Genomic DNA, 18,591 nt, shown 5'->3' with positions numbered 1-18,591 from the left:
ATAAATATATCGATGTATCGCCTTTTTTAAAACATCGATACAATCGATAGCGACATCGTTCGTTTCGCATCCCTAGCAGCTACAAAAAAAAAAATAATAAAAAAATAAAATAATAGCTTAGCCCAGCGAAAAGTAGTTAATCTATATGTATAGTGACCAGTGTAAGCTCTAAATGGGTACATAGTGCATATGTACACACAGCGACATGGGCATGGTGGAGGCGACGACGTCGGAGCTGCGCTTGGAGGCCCAAAACTCGTACACGTACCTCCTGGCGACTCTCGGCCTGACGCTCACTTTCATCGTGATGCTGGGCGCGTGTCTCTGCTGCAAGAAGCGCATTCCCAAGTAAGTAGTCCTGCATCCTGCCGTGGATGTGACGCCCATAGTCTAGGGCTACAGCAGCGAAGGAATCGCTGTGCTGGTCAGTGAGGGAGTGAAAGTGGGTCTCCCACCGCCCCAGTTCCAGTTGGACGCGCCCGTTCGTATCACTAATGACGCACTCTGTACTCTCTCTTTATTCACGCAGAAATGACTTGATGGGCCTCGAGGGCATGGTCAAGCTGAAGAATCCCGACAAGGTTATAGTGGTCACCAACCTGGTGAATAACAGCGAGTCCCAGGCGGAACTGAATGCTTCAACAGTGTCCAATGCGGACTCGGAGAAGCGGTGAGTAGTTGCTCCCTATTGAGACGGATGCAAATAACCAAATCATTGCTTCCAGGTCGAGCACTGCGGCTCATCGCAGTTTGCCGGACATTCCTGTGGCCGAGAGCAACGACAATGGGTCCGAACTGTACGAGACTGTGGCGGACAAGCAGCTGCTGGATGCCCGCAATGCCCGAAGTCAGAGTCGTGAGTGAAATATGAAATATATGAATACATTAATCTCTAACATCCGCCACTCCTCCTTACAGCCCAACCGAGCCTGAAGAAGCAGACCAGCGTGTCACAGCACAGTTCCATTAGCCAGGCAGACGACGTCAGCTCTCCGTACTCAAGGGTCAAAGGTCTGCCGCACGACTATGCCAAGCTGAGGGGCACCGAGCACCCGTATGCCCAGCTAAATGCTCCGTCCACCTCGCATGCAGCCAATCACGGATCTGCAGCAGCAGCAGCGGCAGCGGCAGTGGTGGCAGGATCTTCCAGCGATGGCATCGATCCCATGCACCGCAGCTCCCAGCACAGCGAGGGCTCCAGGGAGCACAATGACTCGGCTCCAGTGCAAGCTGAGATACCCGCTGCCTCCGCGATAGCAGGCATGATTTCCGCCAGCCAGGATCTGCCCTACATGACGCCACCAATAGCAAACCAACACTTTAGCGGCGACTCGCAAGACTCTTCCAGTGAGTTTTGGGTTTTTAGGTGATGTCATTACCCCTTATCATGTTTTATTATTGCAGAGGGTTACACGAGCATCAGTGTGAGGGAGCCGCTGGCCAACATTCTGGCACAACAGCCACCGGGCAAGCCCACAAGCAGGAACCCAGGATTATCACGCGATGTGAACGACTCGCACTATGCCACCGTATCCGACGATTCTGGTGAGTCACAACTTGCTCGTGGCTCATTGCATCAATATTTATACTATGTATTTCCAGATGAAACGTATGCCGCCATCGAGGATCCCAACAATCGTCATGCAGCCAATGCTGCGGCCGATATTTACACCAGCGGATCGGAAACCTACGCACAAATCCAGCCCATGCAGGCCAATCCCATTGTAGTTGCCGTCGAGATCAACAATAGCAGCAGTGTTCCAGTCGCCAGTCCATCCGTTGTCATGGTCGGTGGAAGACCGGCTAGCAGTGTTAGCACCACTGATCATAACATGCCAATTCCGCCGCCCGTTGACAGTTTGCGGGCGCAGATGCACTCCCGCCAGGCCTCGTCCTCGTCGAACAACAGCACATCCGTCTGCAATCTGGGCTCACCGAAACCGGAAAAACGACAGGCCAACTCGCCGCTGCCGCCAACACCAAAGTCGAGTGTGGGTCAGTCGCACCATCTTCACGCCGGCAGCATTAGCAACCTGGCTTCTGGCAGGAACTCGGTCATATCTGTGATTGAGGCGGGCGGAGGAGGCGATGAGGAGGCCGAAGAGGCGGCGTCTCCCCAGCGCAAGCACAGCAAGAGTCTTAGTCCCTCCAAGGAGGGTGAGAGCAACAAGAATATCGAGGGCATGTACGCCAAGGTGAGTCGTAACTACCTCCCCTGGAGAGTCTTGAGCTAATTCCTGTGCATCTTAAAATGTAGGTTATGAAGAAGCACAAATTCTCGCGCAATTCCCCATCCTCGCAAAACAACTCGCCTATCCTGAGCCGGAAGCTACAGCAGGATGCTCTGGGTGTCAGTCCCTTGGATAGCGCGGCCGCACTCCTGGTGGATGCTCAGAAAAGTCGTGGAAGGAGCAATAGCTACTCGGCCAAGGATCATGGCTATGAAACGATACCAGCTGATGGCCAGGCGGCGACGCTACACGAAAATCGCAAATCGGATTGCTATGCGGCCAATATGCTGCAAAAGGAACGACAACAGGAAGGAGGAGGAGGAGGAGGTACGTCGACAGCTTTATACATTCCAAGTGTTATTACATCGTCCCTTTGTGATGACTAAGACGGGGTGGGATCCTGCCCCTGACTGGTCGTTGTTCCCTGCCTAATGCCTAATCTGCCTGTCTATCTATCTATCTGTCTCTCCTTGTGTCTCTCCTCCGCCATGCCTTCCCAAAACTCATTTAGTTGCCATGCCAAAATGAGAATTTTCCATATTTGTTCAACTCAGACAGCGAACATTTCGCGAGTTTTTGTTTGGAAGTAGCCGTGGTTAGTATCGCCTCCAGGACAACGAAACCATAAACTCTTTTCAGCAAACCAATTAAAAGTGTTGCCCAGCTACAGTACTAACGAACTGGTGTTTCCCTCACCCTTTCAGCTATGGCCCAGCCCGTGATAGCGACAGCTACTATCAGCTCCAGCACAAAGCACTACGAGACTATTCCTAACCAGCCACAGCCACAGGCACAGCTGCCGCCACCGCTGCCGTCCAACAGCAACAACGATCCCGGCTACGAGCAACTCCACCTGCATCCAGTACCCGCTGGCGAGGATGAGGCCAAAAAGTCCTCGGACTACGATCCCAACTACGAGGTCCTCAAGAGCCGCGCCCATTCGGACGACGGTTACGCTAAGGTGCTGGAGAAGAAACGCCCACCGACCTCCGCCGATGCCTCTGGCTACAGCACCATTCCGGGAGCGGATGCCAATCACAACTATGCCAGCATCCTGGAGACGAAGGCCGCTGCCGAGACGGATCATTATGCGCGGATAGCGGAGAATGCAGTGGCTGCCGGAACACCTGGCAGCGGCAGCAGTCGCCTCACCCTCGCCTCGCCCAGCTCAACGTCCAATTCGGTTTCGCTAAACTCCTCAACGGTGGCCACCAGCACACCCCAAACCTCACAGTATGAATCGCTAACGGGCACGGGCAGCGAAACGGATCCCAACTACGAATCTGTATGCTATCTGACCACAGCAACGACCACGACCAGCACGAGCCCGAGTGGGATGGAGCCGGGCTACGAGCCGCTGCAAGCGGAACAAGAGTCAGATACGCAGGCGAGCAGTCCGTTGAGTGCGGCAACCTCTACGCCTAGCGAGCAGTTGCTGGTAGACGACTACTTCCATGTGTAGCCATTGAACAGTGGCCAGTGAGCTGGATCTCCCCTCATTTTTTGCTTAGCAATCCCTCATGCACATATCATCCATTCGATGCACCAGAAGCACCCCTCCCCCATTCACCCATATTATATCGCAGTTACGAACTGCGCTCGCTCAGCGACTGCTAGAGAAGGTCACCGACCCCGCGGGCAGATCGGTGAACATACTATCTTCTCTCTCCTCATCACTCACAGCTTCATATCGGTTTGCCCTTTAGAATATAGATATATAGCTTAGCTTTAGGTTGACTTTGTGTACAAACTATTTGTATGACCCACGACAATGGCTTCCGAGCGAGCGAGAGTGGGTAATCTGCTCGACTATGATGATGATTACCCAATCTCAGTAACCCAGTGCGTCCTATTTTTTGTAGGTAAATTAACGCTCCATTTGTTTAAATCGAAATAAGCACAATGCTGGTTAAGGGCGGCAAGGAGGATGAGTACATACATACCTACTATACATACATATGTATATTATATATATATTTTTATATGTTTTGGCGTTTTTGCTGCTTTTTTACTTTACTGATACATGTCCGGTATATAGGCAAGCCAAGTATTTGTAATTGATAAATGTTAATGGAACACACACTTCCAAGTATTCAACCAACAAGCAACTAAGATAAAATGTTCAATAAATTATTGATGACTCACAACAACATTCCTTTGATATCTGATGTATATAATTAGGTTTATTTATATTGCATATTGCGTACATATGTATAGTGGTTTACTGGTAGCAGCAAAGCGGCTTGAGTCCGTCGACATAAATTCGCTTTAATAGATTAAGGGATTTTGCCAAATAATCTCAATTGAAGTTTCTGGGGAGAAGAGCCTATGTCGACGGACTCGTGTCGCTATGCCGGCGGATTATTGTTGCGCTAGGTCTGCTTCACCGGGACAAATTCGAGTACAAATCAAGTGCAGAGATATGCCAGCCAATCTCTCTCAATCGATCAATACTAAATCACGAGAAATATTCTTTGAAATGCACGTCGACTGGGGCTGGGCGAACAAAGAACTTATTTTTGGACAGTTATTTCCTTTGTTCGCCGAGAACACGAAAATTAAACCATTAGTTCATCGATTTTGTCCCAGTGGAAGTAACCTCGTTCGAGTTGTGCTAAATACACAAGTCGACATCTTTTTAGAACCAAGAATTGGAATCAGCTTTTCCGATAGTTTTTGATGAGGTCTCAGAAAATATCTTTGGGCAGAAAATTTTTGGTTTTTTGGTACTTTTAAGGTGCTGTAACTTTAATACATTTTGTTTTATCTAAACAATCGGCATATTTTTCAAAATTTCAAAAACGCATTTTGAAGTGAAAGAACAGTTCTTTATGATAAAACAACAAAATAAATAGTATTGAATTTACAGCACCTCAAAAGTACCCAAAACCAGTAATTGTTGCACTTTTAAGATGGAATATCTGATAAACCCTGACGCATAGGGAATTCTTTGACCGGATTTCAGTTTTAGCTCTATCGGAAAAGTATATTTCGGTTCTTGAATCTGCGTTTTTTTCAAATTTTATCGACCTGTGCTATAGATCGCTTGCAAAAGTCTTATACTCTGGTTTACATACATACATTATTTTTTTAACTAATTTTCCATAACTTTAACTACATAGAACAAGGGGGATTGCTTGCTTCAGAAATGACCAACTGTGGGATCCAATAGTCCGATAGTTCACTCCACAAAAACACAAAGGGGGATGATATACATTGGATACATACATTGCACTTGCAACCACATCGAGCACATAAGAGGGAGATTATCTGGAGTGGGTAAATGCCTGCTGGCCTGCTGGCAGTCCCTGGGTGAGGCGCGACATCCAGACGTAGAGGAGGGCGCACACCACGAACTGCAGGAATATAAACTGATAGTCGAAGATCAGGCTACACCTGTGAAATGTAAACGATGAAACGCGCCCGACAAGCGCCGACCAAGCAGCCGCTTCCACGTCTCATTCGTTGTTGTCATCAGCTAATGGGATTCCAGCCGGAGCTGCCATCTGCAGCTGTTGCTGCTGCGGAGGCGCCGGCGGAAGCTGCATTTGGGCAGCAGCTGGAGCTATCTGGGCAGCAATAACCGGTTGCTCCCGATTGAGCAACGCTATATTGCTGGCCTTCATACGGGCTATGGAGGAGGCCATTCCAGAGCCGTTGCCCACAACTGATAGACACGGTGACATACACGGTGTTGAGCATGATGAATTGCTGATTTCACACTGGTCAAGTAGGCGGAGAAGCTCATTGGTGTCGGGTCCGCCATTGGTTTTCTGCTGCGGCTCGTCCTTGGAGAGCAGCGCCAGGGCGGTGGTCAGATCCCACATTTGGATGGCGCCGTTGCAGTGACCAGTGAGTATGAACCGGGATCCCATGCGCGACGATACTTCGCACTCGTGCACACAAAAAGCCGATATGGTGGAGCTATCCACGGACCGGATGACGCACACACGATCCCCGTTGGAGGCCAGCCGCACGTACAGCTGATCCGTCTCGGGCACCACCTTTTGCACGAAGATCATGTCGTCGTAGTCGCCGTAGGGCCCGAAATCATTGCCAGCCGCATAGCTGTAGCTGGTGTCGGTGGCCTCCAGGGAGACGATCTTAAAGGAGGCCTCCGGCGTGGAGCCCGGCTGGGTGGAGAGCATTCCACGAAAGCGGGTCAGGCTCCAGGTGCGGACATGGTGATATTCGCTGCACACAGAGACCAGGTACTTCTCCGACAGCATCACCTTGGTCACGGGGCTCTGGTGAACGAAGAAGGTCTCGAACAGATGCGGCCCATGGCCAGCTGTCTCCGGATGCTGAACAATGATGCGCACCGCTCCGGACTTTGTGCCATAGGCAATCTCGATCCAGTTGCCACTGATGCTGGATGTCTTGGGGGTGAGGTACACAGAGATCGCCGTGATGGGGTCCAGGGTGATGTCCTTGTAGAGCTCGGTAACCAGCAAATCGTTGTCCTTCATCCGCAGCGGGAACTTCTGCATGTCTATGTAGTAGATGGACCCGTTGTTGCAGCCCAGCAGCAGGAAGGAGCCCGCCGAGTCGAACGAAAGCACTGGCACCAGGTCCTGTATCTGCCAGTGCTGGGTCATCGCATGCCACACTCCGATCTTGCCGGACGAGGACAGGGCCACCAGCTGGCTGCCGATAAAGAACAAATACTCCACCCGCACGTTTAGGTTGAAGGTGCCGATGTCTGTTTTCTGGCCGCCGTCCTGGATGCTCCACAACCTGATCTGGCTGCCGTACGAGATGGCCACCATCTTGCTGGGCACCGGCTCTGCCGTGGATGTATTTACCTTCGAGTTGATGGCAATCCTCTCGATGGTGGCATCGATGTGCGGCGATGTGAACACCTGCTGCCAACCGTTGGAGTCCTTCACGCGGTAGCAGGTCACAAAGTGCGCATAGGCCACGGCTATCCAGTTCTGATGGGCCTTGATGATCTGCACCCGCATGGGATCCACCCAGTGCGAGCTCTGCGTGGGACTAAATACCATGCCCACCTCGTTTCTGAAGGCCTTGTTCAGGTCTGCCGAGGAGTTGCGCGAGTGACGCATGAAATCCATGGAGGGATTACGCGAGTGCAGCATGGGGGCTGGTGGATTCGAGCTGTTCCCGCTGCTGCCTGTGCGACCCAGGCGCAGATCCCACGAAGAGTTCCGCGAGTGCGAGGAGCGCGAGGAAGTCTCCGGAACCCGCACCATTGAGCCAGGGCGACCGCTCACCGCACTGCCCGAAGTAGAGGCCAGTGTCTCGTCAGCGGCCGCAGCTGGTACAGCCTCGTTGGAGGGCATTGCAGGGGCTGCCAGGAAACCATAGAAGAGGACATCTCCGCAGGACGAGTGATTGAGGTCCTCGCAGAGGGCCAGGCGCTTGGTCAACGGCGTGATCCCATAGTACTCGGCTTCGTGGCGCAGGGCGCGGATTTCACAGTTCTTGATGTCGATATCCTTGGTCCTTAGGTAGTTGAGAATGATCGAGAAGAGGGTCGGGTCACGGTCTATGAAGATGGCGTTGTGCTCGTCCCTCAAGCTCGAGATGCGACCGCTGAGCAGGGCGGTGAAGAAGGTGTCCGGTATCCACGTAAGCGTTTGCCGCGACGTGGAGAAGCTACGGAAAGCGAGATGGAGATTGCATGCGTCATCAACGTCATCATCATCATCTGCAATGCGCGACGTAATTTCGTTCTTTGTCTTACCGTTGACCACCCACATTGAGGTTGACCAGGTCGCTGCTGGCCGCGTGCATGAAGTAGGACATCTCAGGCCGTAGACGTTGCCCCGCTCGGACGCGAGCGGCCGCAGCAGCGGTCGGAGTGCTACGGGGCGCTCTTAATGCGTTTCTATTTGTGTGGCTTCCGTGCTTCCAGCGCTCCAGCCAGCGACTGATACGGCGGACTCACTGGCAGCCGAGCGGCCAAACAGCCAACGGCGATGATAACTCGAGATTTCGGTTGACGCGCCGCGGGGTGCAATTTATTCGTTTAATGCTTTGTGCTGTGGTATTTATTTATTTATTATTTGTTGCACTGCGCTCTGGACTAGAGATGGCCTGTTTCCATCTACCTGCTACGGCTCACGAGCAGGGTCGACTCACGGCGTGGGCGATTAATTGAATTAATTTTCATTTATATGAAGCAAGACGGTCAAGGACCTCTTTTAATATATTTTATTTGTAATTTTTTATAGTCGAACTTAATTGTTTATTAACCATTCATTACTATTTAGCGCAACGTAAATTTAATTTTCTTCCTATCTTATCCATTTTGTTGTCCATCTCTAACTTTAACCAAGCAGTTTTGGTCACACTACGTCTGGCATCAACGGTATATTTTGTTTGGCGGCAACATTTAAAACATTACTAAGGGGTCAAAATTTTGTTGTAGAAAATAATAGTCATTGTGAAACTTCGGGGACAGTTAAAAGGAAAATCGGAGGTGTTAAAAAATAGTTATAAACAATATTTTACAAAATGAAAAACCTTTGCACACGATAGATTTCGTAATTCGTGTCGGAAATCCAAAAACAAAAATTATTTGTATTTATTATACGTTTCTTCTTCTATGTGAACCTAAAAAACCCAAAGAAATTATCATAAAAAAAAGTAAATTCACTTAAAGTTTGAATTCGAAACTGAAACTTTCACAGTATATTCTATAAATAATAACCTATTGTTAAAAAATGTAATAAGATGCCTACAAAATGTTGCTTTTCATGTACATATATCCCCCCTTAAAGCCTCTCTCGTAATGCCAGGTGAAACACTTCAAAAAACCGTTCAGTGATCGTCCGGTGACTTTCGCTGTCGTTTCTGTCCGATCTAATCCTTATTTCCTAGCTTTCAAAATTCCAAATTTGTTGTACATTTCGGAAAGATGTCTAGGCCGATGTGCGACTGCAACAAAAAGGAAGCCCGTGTCCATGTGATCTACGTGGGTGGGGCAATTGGAATGCTGCGCGACGATAACGGGGGTGGGTAGACAATACAAAGATTAGCCTAGTCCCAGTACCAAACGTTCACCGTCCAATCCAGAGCTGGCTAGCGAACCCAATGTGCTCGCAACTCGCTTCCAAGAGTGTCCCAGCTGCCACGACAAGGAGTACAAAGTGGATAGCGAGGAGCCTTTTCTAGTGCTTCCCGCGGTGAAGGATGCGCCATTTCGCGTACTCTACAACCTGAAGGAGTTCTCTCCACTGATAGACTCCAGCTGCATGGGGATAGCCGAGTGGAAGATGATTGTCAAGGAAGTAGGCGTAAGTTTATGGAAGAGCGTCCTTTTATATTCGGTGGTAGTAATAATCTATTGTTCCTTAGAAAACCTACAAGGACTTTGATGGATTCGTGATACTACAAGGCACCGATACCCTGGCTTATACTGCCTCGGCCCTGGCTTTCATGCTGGAGGGCTTAAACAAACCCGTCTTGGTCACAGGGGCTCAGATCCCCATATTCGAGGCGCGCTCTGATGGCCGGGATAACTTCCTAAATGCCTTGTTGGTGGCTGGCAACTACAACATTCCCGAGGTTCTAGTCTTCTTTGGCGGCAAGATACTCCGCGGATGTCGTTCCACAAAGATTAACGCAGAGTCCTTTCACGCCCTGGACTCGCCCAATTTTCCACCGCTTGGTCGGACGGGTTTCAAAATCGAGATCAACAGCAGGCAGATTTTCCGGCCGTGCAGCGTCAACAAGTTTACGGTGCATTGCGAACTGGAGAAGAACGTCGGCCTGCTGCGAATATACCCGGGCATAAGTGTGGATGTGATGAAGGCCTTTCTCAGCGAACCCATGAAGGGCGTGGTGCTGCAGACCTTCGGTGCAGGCAACTTTCCGATACACCAAGAGGAGCTACTGGACCAACTGAGAGAGGCGGTCCTCCGAGGCGTGCTTGTCGTTTATATATCGCAGTGTTCCACGGGCATGGTGGCGTACAATAACGAGACGGGCAAGGTGTTCCAGGAGGTGGGCATAATACCCGGCTATGACATGACCGAGGAGGCCGCCTTTACCAAGCTGGCCTATGTGCTGTCCAAGCCCGAGTGGGATCTGCCCAACAAGAAGAAGGTGATGCTACTGAGCCTGCGCGGTGAGGTGACCACCAACAAGGTGGCCAAGATCAATGACATCGACCTAATAGAGGGCGTGGCCCGAACGCTGCACATGGCCTCGGGTACGGAGCAGAAGCAGATGTGCTCCACCTTCTATCCCGCCCTGGTGGCCGCCGCCGTCTGCGCGGGTGATGTGAACAAGCTGGGCGACCTGAAGCAGTACGGAGCTGATCTGTGCGACACCAACTGCGACGGGCGCAGTGCCCTGCATCTGGCCTGCTTCCTGGGCAAGCTCAACTGCGTGTGCTATCTGATCTCGGCTGGTTGCCCGGTCAATGTGCACGATCGCTTTAATCGGACGCCACTACATGAGGCCATCGACACGGACAACCATAAGATAATCCAAACCCTGCTCCAGCATGATGCCAAGTTAAACGATCAGCCGCTGGTACAGGCGGAGATGCTGCGTGCCCTCACGGAGCGCGGCAAGGTTGCGCGCTTAGAGTCCTTCCGGTTGGCGGGGGCTGATCTGACGCTGGCGGATCGGACGGGACGCACGGCCCTGCACTATGCCTGCCAGTTGGGCAACCATGAGGTGGTGGAGTACCTGATGCCACACTACCAGAATCCATACGTCAAGGATGAGATGGGCATGACGCCTTTGGACTATGCCAAGGCGGCCAATCATGAGCATATCGTGACCCTGATGCGCTATATGGAGAAGGAGAAGGCTGGTAACGACCCTTGCGTCTGTCAATTGTAGAAAATAATCCGGATTATCCCAATAAAAATAGTATCTTTCTTTCAAATTTCAAATATTATTAGCTTATTCCTTGTGTATATATATATATATATTATTGTATATTTAGTGGTTTGTCCAAGTAAAGGGCGACGACGACGTTATTAGCTTGAATAGGTAACACATTAAAATCAATCTCTACATAGTATAGTCCTATATATACGCATATAGGTGTTTGAGTGTGTGTGCCTGGTCAAGAAACAAAAGTTCTGGTTAGTAAATCAATACACTCTCGACGTTGTATATTTTATGTTACGTAGTATATAGTAGTTGCAGTATTTATGTATATGGTTATCTGATTCGTACAGCGAGTAAAGGGGGCTACGACGAAAAACAGGCAAACACAAGTATAAATAAAAATTAATATATATGTTAGGCAATTAACAAACAAAATATGCACACGCTCAGTTATCGAGTAATGTCATCTATGCGTTTGCTTACGAGTAGTGGCTACATTCTTAAAATATATGTATGTTTATGTAAATGATTTGCATAATTCGAATACTCCGAAATACTAAAACTCTGTTCATCTCTCAGCTTAAATAACTAAAATGACACATGGCTTTCGATTCGTTTTGTTTTGTTTTTTGTTACTATTATTTCTCTCTGTTACGTTTGAGCTACAAATTTGTTCTACAACATTTAGACATGAAATATTGCTTGGTATTTTACGCTTGGTAAAGGCTTTTTGATTTTGTATCTTGTCCGTGTGTGCTGTTTCAGTAGAATTCGCTTAGACTCGCATGAATGCAATTACAATATAGGGGGAGTTGGCGACACAAGTCCGCCGACATAAGCTCAAACTTTTCAACTTTTGTGTCTGCTCAGAGCAGTGTTCTGTTGCTGTAGTTCAGTAACTTGTACAAATAAGTTGCCCGATTTGATGTAATTTTGAGGCTTCATAAAGCCTCGGATTGGTCTTTGTTCTGGGCGAGTTTATGTCGGCGAACTTATGTCGCTATGCCACAATATAGTAGAGTGCCGTAAATGTATGTATATGTTTACTAAACTCGTATAATCATAGGTTAGTTGGCTGCCGCTAATCTAGTTTGTTGTTAATACTTAGAATTGCTTTCTTCGAATTGTTTTCTTGTTAGTCCAGGGGCCGACACGCTCGCCTGTGTATCTCTTTAATATCTATTGGCTTAAATCGTACTTTATGTTAATGGATGTAATTTTAAAATCTCTACTAGTCTACATTACAAAATTGTTCTTCACTGGGCTCGAGAGGATACCTCCTTCTCGTCTTTCATTTACAACATTTAGTCGTACAAACAAATGCATTATTTAGTAAAAGTATTCCTCTTCTCCTCTTCAGTTATTCATTCGTTGTGACATAAAATGGAAAAATGGCATAGCACAAGATTTCCGTTCCATGATCCGTTTAAAAAGTGAAAAAAAACTTTGCGTGTTTAAGTGTTTGTGTTAAACTAAATTGCACATTGAGTTAAATTTTGAACGCAAGAATAATTAGTTATTATTTACATACAATTAATTGTATTATTGTTTGTTGTTGTTTTCTTTTCTTGTTCTTTTTGTGTTTGTTTCTCAAATATTTACAGCTACACGTGAGATGTGCGAGAGAGAGTTGAGAGCTTGGCCTTAGCGACACTTAAAGATACAGCTAAAAAGAACCGTGGTCTAGCTTCCGATCCTAATCCCGTTTAGTTGACCATCAGCGTGTGCGATTCCATCGGAGCTGCCGAGTCGTAGAGCGTGTCCGTGTCCTGCGTGGGTTCGCCCTGCAGTTGACACTGATTGGACAGGGTGCCAGCACCGCAGTCGCAAAAGAATCTGTGAAGGGAACCAAGGAGGCTTTAGTACAAATATATATTTAACATATTCTGGAAAATATCGATTTCGTATCAATATTTAACGCATAGTCCGAAAAAATCTATATTTAAATTAAGAATTACGGTGTTTATTTTGCTGTGTACATCCTAACTGTTCACCAAATAACTCGATAAAGGAAAATAACCCGTTTAGAGATAAGAGTCCCAAAGTGTTTCCGATTTTTTATCAAAATTTAAATTTTAAACACTGATTTTTGACTAAAAATGTTGTTAATTTGTTAAATTAAAAATATAAAAAAATGTAAAATTAAACAAAGCTCGATGTGAGTAGCTGAAGAATACGTTAAAGAAGTTTCAAACCGATTAATCGAGTAGATTTTGAGTTATCTTCCCAAACTACGCATAACTTCTTCAATTTTGCTATAATTGATGTAAAACTTTGACACAATATTCCTAAGATATTGGACTTTTATAATACTTATTATTAAATAATAATAAGTACATAATTTTAGAGATATATAGATATTTTAAAGTTAAATGCAATATTTTTTTTCGAGATTTCAAAATTTGGATATTGATTGATTGATATTGATATTGATTTTTTTGTATTTGTATGTATATACAATATATGTAAATATATCATATATTATATAGTACTTTTTTCTAAATATCAATCACATCATCAATCAACACATTCGATTATAATAACATCTACGATACATATTCGGTTAGGCTACGTCGTATACTCACCGATCGTGTCTTATGAACTCCACGTCATGGCCCGCATGACAATTCTTGATGCAGTTAACGCAGATGGCATTGCGGTCGGTTGTATTGCAGGTCTGGCAGCGGTAGAAATCGTGCATGGGGAAGGAGGTGTAGCTGCTAATCTTGTAGAGGCACTGCCCGCTGGAGACGGCCTTCTCCACCTCGTCCTCGTTGTTGAAGATGTTATTGCCACGTGTGATGGGCTGAACGCCGCTGGCCAGGCACAGCCCGCCGAACTTGTTCTTGAATATCTGATTATGTTCCAGCGTTGCCGTTGCATTATTGGTGATCTCCACACCGGCCGCTTGGCCGTCGTAGATGCGATTCCGTCGGAGGATCGGATGCGACTGCGTTGAGATGAGCACACCGGCTTGGGTATTGCGGAAAATGTCGTTCTCCTCTAAAATCCCCTTGCCGCCGTTAAAGATGCAGATGCCGCCATCCCGACCATCGTAGATCTTGTTCCGCTTGAGCGTCGGATTCGAGTCCGTTTTGATCCACACACCTGCCATGGCATTGTCGAAGATCTCATTCTGCTCCAGCAGCCCCAGACCGCCGTTGTAGACGAGCACTCCGCCATTCTGTCCGCCCCAGATCTTATTGCCCCTTATCACCGGATTGCTGCCCGTTCGAATCTGCACGCCCGAGTACAGGTGGTTAAAAATGTCGTTGTCCTCCAGTTTTCCATGACCATTGTCGTAGAAGTAGACGCCGACTTGCTTGCCCGAATGGATGCGATTTCGTCGCAGAACTGGGGTGCTCCCGGTGGTGATCCACACGCCGGCCAGCGTGTTGGAATATACCTCGTTCTCCTCAATCAAGCCCTGACCCTTCTCATGCACATAAATGCCACCGTGCTGGCCATGGTGTATTTTGTTGTGCCGCACAATCGGGTCGCTGTTGGTGCGAATCTGAATGCCGGCCAGCGCATTGCCGTAAATATTATTGTGTTCGATCAGACCGCGACCCTCGCCGAAGATGTACACACCACCTTGGTGACCATTGTAGATCTCGTTCTTGCGGATGGTGGGATTGCTGTTGGAGGTTATCCAGACACCTTAAAGAAAGGGTTTAAGATTAGCAACCACTATTTCGATTTTTACAGGACTCGTTGCTGACTTACCTGCAAAGTTATTCGAGTGAATGCGGTTCTCGATGAACTGGCCCAGTCCATTCTCGTGCACATAAATACCGCCCGTCTGGCCATGATGGATCTCGCACTTGACCACGGTGGGATTGGCTCCGGCCTTCACTTCGAAACCGGCGATGCGATTGTTGTGAATGTCGTTCTTCTCAAAATAGCCCTAGAAAGCAGAATTTAAAAAGAGAATTTATTAATTTTTCTATAAAACAATTAGACAGCTTAGCATAACTTAACTATAGTTTTTGTGAACATCCTAACTGTCCACTGAATCATCAGATATCAACATATTATAATGTATTCTGTAAAGCATAAGTGTCCCGAGGTACAAACGTAGAGTTTTTTTATGTAAAAAAATGTTTTCAGATTTTTAATTAAAATTGGAAGTCAAAATCTCGATTTTTCACTAAAAAATTAGGTTCCTTAAAGCAAACATTGAACTCCAAAGGACCTCCTTTTAACTAAGCATAACTTCGTTAATTTTGCTGTGCATTTTGCATGATCAGATAGGTACATCCCCAATAGAATCCCATATAATCTGTGGCTATATCTCAGACCAAATTTGTATATAACTTTACAGTTGATTGCATGGAATCAAAGTTTTTATAAATTATTAGCAGAAATTATTCAGTATTTCGTTTCATCTTACCATTCCATTTTCGAAGGTAAATATGCCCACATCTCGTCCATGGTGTATGTGGTTCTCCCGCATAATCGGACTGGCAAAGTTCTTCACCCAAATACCCGCCAACGCGTTCCGGCTGATCTCGTTGTGCTCGTAGGTGCCCTGGGCGTAGTCAGTGACGTAGAGGCCAACATTTTCACAGTCACTGATATCGCAGTTGCGGATCACGGGATTGGCATTGACACCACCCACACAAACGGCAGCGCCCACTACCGAGGTGGAGCGAATGATGCAGTTATCCACAGTGGGTGAGCAGTTCTCGCCAATGTCCAGACAATAGTGCTTGTGATGCGACACAGTCGAGGTGACTTCCGGGGAAAACTTGAGCGTGAGATAGCCAACATAGGCGTACTTGGCGCCCTCCACGAACATCACGGTGGATCCGGCCTCCCGCTCCAGGATCACTGACTCGGCCACGTTGCCAGGTGCTGCTCCCACAAGAGCCACGTCCGAGTCAATGAACAGATACTCGCCCTTGTAGTGGCCGGCATGAAGGAATATCAACGGACCAGGATGCTCGGTGGGTGCCACCTGCTCTTCATAGATGTTGACCAAAGCATTCACGCTGGCCCCACCTGCACCGGCGCCGCCAGCAGCGGCACTAGTGTTCGAAAGTCCGGCTGAGACAACGTTGCCAGCACCAGCGCTACCGGATGCAAAGACTCCGGCTGCTGCACGCTCCTCTGGGTAATCCAAAGCCGCCTGTATGGTGTTGAAGAAAACAATGCTACGGCCTGGACAGCGACGCTCCTGATAACCGGGTCGAACGTGAACGCCGCGGTACAGCTGACGGAAGCTCTCCTTCCACGGATTGGCGTACTCCGACTCCTCCGGCTTCTCGAATACAAACTTGCACAGCTCTGGGTTAAACAGCGGCAGGTCGTACTCAAAGACTGACTGGTAGAGGCGTTTCCACAGCTCCGTATCATTGGCGATGGTGTTGAAGCGCTTGCACACAAGCGCTAAACGGCAGAGATCCTGCTCCATTAGATACGAGAAGATGGCCAGCAGCACCTCGTCGGGCAGCTCGTACTGCAGGTATTGCGCTGCGGTGGGTGCACAGCCAACTCCGCCGGCAGCTGATGTCCCTGCCCCGGACGCCTCACCAGTCGCACCCGCAGCTGGTCCCATGTCACCACCTTGCGTGTAGAGGCGACGAGAGCGTTTCCTCGCCGGCAACATATAGTTGTTGTCTTCGATGGCCGCTCCCACGGGTAGCGCTCCACAATGCTGCTGCGGCACCGAACTGTGAACATTAGGTGGCTGCGCCAACGTGGCTCCCGTGGTGGGGGCATTGTTCACCGGAAAGGTGGCACTGGTTGACGGCGCCTGCACATTGGACGAGGCACTGGACGACGAGGCGGACGAGGAGGACGACGAACTGGAGGAGGAGGATGACGATGAGCCGGAGGGCGAAGCGCCGGGATTTACCAGCGGCGGTGAGCTGCTCGAGGGTCCGACAAGAATGGCTGCGGCTGTGGCTGCTGTGGCAACAGCGGAGGAGGAGGCGGTAGGCCACTGCTCGTGGCTGCTGGCGGAGATCTTGCGGCGCAAGTCGTATGGGCTCTGATGACTACTGGATGCTGAAGAGGCAGCTGCCGTAGCTGCTGCCGATGTTGAGGCGCCACTGGATCCGGCTGCAGCGCAGCTCGATTTTGAGGTGGAGGCTCCCCCCGTTGCTAGCGCTGGTGGTGTGGAGCCGGCGGCTGCCCCACTGGTGCCGGCACCTGAGCTGCTTTCGGTGGTGTCCATCATCTGCAGGGCGTTGTAGAAGCTGCCAGAGAAGCCGGCGCTCGCACTGGCGCCACTAGAACCGCTGGCCCCTTGGCCGCTATCGAAGTACTCTGCCGAAGTGGAGGCGGACGCGGCAGCTGCTCCGCCTGCCGCAACTCCAGCGGCTGCAGCTGCTCCAGCTGTGTTGGTGGCGGAGGCGTTACTGCTGTTGGTATTGCCGCCGCCGCTACCACCGTTATTGCTGCTACTGCTGCTGGCACCGGAGGTGCTGGCCTGGGGTCCGGCGGCGGCTACGTTCTGCTGCAGCATGGGATCCATGATGTTGCCCGTGGGCCGGTTGGGCATGGCGATGCGGTTGGCTCCTTTCCGGCGGGAGCGGCGCACGTAGGTGCGCGACGAGGTGAACGAGGCACTCGGCATTGTCTTTACCTGCGATCTCCGCGAGAGTTAGTCGGCCAAAGTGTTGAGCGCTTGAGACGTCGTCGAGTTTTCACGGTTTTCCAACCCCATATGCACACGCACTCACACTGGCATACACACGGCCACTACACTACCACACACACACACACGCTGGGAGCACGATTTGGCGACGTCTTTGCGTTCCCTTCACTATTTGGCAGAAACCTGCGTTCACCGCGACAAGGGGAGGCCTTTATCCTTCGATTATAATTAATCAAACTCCATTTGTTTTAGTTGATCTGTCTGCTGTGCTGCTGCTGCTGCTGCTTCCAATTACAAGTGTGTGCGTGTGTGTGCGACTTTTTCGGGGTTTCTATCCTTTGTCTCTCCGTTGTTTTGTTTTTTTTTTTGTGTTAGAGGAGCTACACACTACTACACACTCTCTCTGCCGTCTCGCTCATTGTTCTCTTGTCTCTTGTCTTCCCATTTGCTTCGTAGCAGAGACCGCTTTCTTTTTGCTATTTTCCCGGCGCTTTAACACTTTTCACGATGCGAATATGCAAGCTCGAACGAAAATATATTGCACTTAAATTAGTCACAATTAATAAAATTCCGCGTCGAAAATATTTTCAATCCGACCTGATGAGATATTGCCACCTAGTTAAAATATAGTGTGGCCAACAAGTATTATCATCTTAACTTTAGTATATTTTTGGTATTAAATCTGGAAAAGAAATTTTCTATAGCGGTTTAATTTTATAACTTTTTCCGCCGAATCAAGAATCAATCAATGCTTTTAGGCTAAAAATTGTTTTTTTTTTTAAACTCTTTATTTCTTTAGTTTATTAAGTTTCTTCATTTCACGTCCTCTCTTACTCGCGCTAGTTTTATTAGTTCCTGTTGATCGTATATGGTCGATAACAATATTTCGAGTGCTTATTTCCTATCGATAGTTACATACGATATTTCTTAGTGTTACCTTAT

General features: G+C 48.5%; 4 protein-coding genes across 6 annotated transcripts; 2 read left to right on the top strand and 2 right to left on the bottom strand.

Annotated features, from left to right (window-relative positions):
* Window positions 1-70: 70 nt before the first annotated feature.
* LOC108084212 (platelet binding protein GspB) lies at window positions 71-4,381 on the top strand. 2 transcript variants are annotated; one of them, XM_017180333.3, is made up of 8 exons: window positions 71-348; window positions 530-670; window positions 726-856; window positions 919-1,347; window positions 1,405-1,545; window positions 1,603-2,195; window positions 2,258-2,558; window positions 2,936-4,381. In XM_017180333.3, exons 1-8 carry the CDS (start codon window positions 206-208, stop codon window positions 3,691-3,693), a joined length of 2,637 nt encoding a protein of 878 aa, XP_017035822.1. In that variant the 5' UTR covers window positions 71-205; the 3' UTR covers window positions 3,694-4,381. The 2 variants fall into 2 exon arrangements, with proteins under 2 accessions (XP_017035822.1, XP_070142750.1); XM_070286649.1 differs by lacking the exon at window positions 2,936-4,381 and adding an exon at window positions 2,743-2,774.
* A 13-nt stretch (window positions 4,382-4,394) lies between these two features.
* On the bottom strand, window positions 4,395-8,301 carry LOC108084213 (BTB/POZ domain-containing protein KCTD3). Its single transcript, XM_017180334.3, has 2 exons — window positions 7,939-8,301; window positions 4,395-7,850 (listed from the first exon to the last, which is right to left on the bottom strand). Exons 1-2 carry the CDS (start codon window positions 7,998-8,000, stop codon window positions 5,690-5,692), a joined length of 2,223 nt encoding a protein of 740 aa, XP_017035823.1. The 5' UTR covers window positions 8,001-8,301; the 3' UTR covers window positions 4,395-5,689.
* Window positions 8,302-9,002: 701 nt separating this feature from the next.
* LOC108084223 (L-asparaginase) lies at window positions 9,003-11,104 on the top strand. The gene is made up of 3 exons (XM_017180348.3): window positions 9,003-9,211; window positions 9,273-9,493; window positions 9,555-11,104. Exons 1-3 carry the CDS (start codon window positions 9,115-9,117, stop codon window positions 11,049-11,051), a joined length of 1,815 nt encoding a protein of 604 aa, XP_017035837.1. The 5' UTR covers window positions 9,003-9,114; the 3' UTR covers window positions 11,052-11,104.
* FBXO11 (F-box protein 11) lies at window positions 11,087-18,263 on the bottom strand. 2 transcript variants are annotated; one of them, XM_017180347.3, is made up of 4 exons: window positions 15,439-18,262; window positions 14,772-14,952; window positions 13,631-14,705; window positions 11,087-12,881 (listed from the first exon to the last, which is right to left on the bottom strand). In XM_017180347.3, the coding sequence occupies exons 1-4, from the start codon at window positions 17,626-17,628 to the stop codon at window positions 12,752-12,754; spliced, it is 3,576 nt and encodes a 1,191-aa protein (XP_017035836.1). In that variant the 5' UTR covers window positions 17,629-18,262; the 3' UTR covers window positions 11,087-12,751. The 2 variants fall into 2 exon arrangements, 1 of the variants encoding a protein (XP_017035836.1); XR_011445141.1 differs by lacking the exons at window positions 11,087-12,881; window positions 13,631-14,705 and adding an exon at window positions 15,027-15,361 and having other exon boundaries at window positions 14,812-14,952; window positions 15,439-18,263.
* Between the last annotated feature and the right edge of the window lie 328 nt (window positions 18,264-18,591).

Source organism: Drosophila kikkawai, chromosome 3R (genome assembly GCF_030179895.1).
Source record: "Drosophila kikkawai strain 14028-0561.14 chromosome 3R, DkikHiC1v2, whole genome shotgun sequence".
Lineage (NCBI taxonomy): Eukaryota > Metazoa > Arthropoda > Insecta > Diptera > Drosophilidae > Drosophila > Drosophila kikkawai.
Note: the sequence above shows the minus strand (reverse complement) of the source record. Positions and strands in the feature narration are given on the sequence as shown.

What these genes read in the sequence shown, in the direction of transcription:
- LOC108084212 (XM_017180333.3), top strand. Translation starts at nt 206, where the DNA reads ATGGGCATGGTGGAGGCGACGACGTCGGAGCTGCGCTTGGAGGCCCAA. An exon ending in CACCGTATCCGACGATTCTG is followed by an intron (nt 1,546 to 1,602) that starts GTGAGTCACAAC and finishes ATGTATTTCCAG; the next exon opens with ATGAAACGTATGCCGCCATC. An exon ending in GGAAGGAGGAGGAGGAGGAG is followed by an intron (nt 2,559 to 2,935) that starts GTACGTCGACAG and finishes TCACCCTTTCAG; the next exon opens with CTATGGCCCAGCCCGTGATA.
- LOC108084213 (XM_017180334.3), bottom strand. Translation starts at nt 8,000, where the DNA reads ATGTCCTACTTCATGCACGCGGCCAGCAGCGACCTGGTCAACCTCAAT. An exon ending in CTCAATGTGGGTGGTCAACG is followed by an intron (nt 7,851 to 7,938) that starts GTAAGACAAAGA and finishes CGCTTTCCGTAG; the next exon opens with CTTCTCCACGTCGCGGCAAA.
- LOC108084223 (XM_017180348.3), top strand. Translation starts at nt 9,115, where the DNA reads ATGTCTAGGCCGATGTGCGACTGCAACAAAAAGGAAGCCCGTGTCCAT. An exon ending in GCTGCGCGACGATAACGGGG is followed by an intron (nt 9,212 to 9,272) that starts GTGGGTAGACAA and finishes CGTCCAATCCAG; the next exon opens with AGCTGGCTAGCGAACCCAAT. An exon ending in TGATTGTCAAGGAAGTAGGC is followed by an intron (nt 9,494 to 9,554) that starts GTAAGTTTATGG and finishes ATTGTTCCTTAG; the next exon opens with AAAACCTACAAGGACTTTGA.
- FBXO11 (XM_017180347.3), bottom strand. Translation starts at nt 17,628, where the DNA reads ATGCCGAGTGCCTCGTTCACCTCGTCGCGCACCTACGTGCGCCGCTCC. An exon ending in TTACCTTCGAAAATGGAATG is followed by an intron (nt 14,953 to 15,438) that starts GTAAGATGAAAC and finishes TCTGCTTTCTAG; the next exon opens with GGCTATTTTGAGAAGAACGA. An exon ending in TCACTCGAATAACTTTGCAG is followed by an intron (nt 14,706 to 14,771) that starts GTAAGTCAGCAA and finishes CCTTTCTTTAAG; the next exon opens with GTGTCTGGATAACCTCCAAC.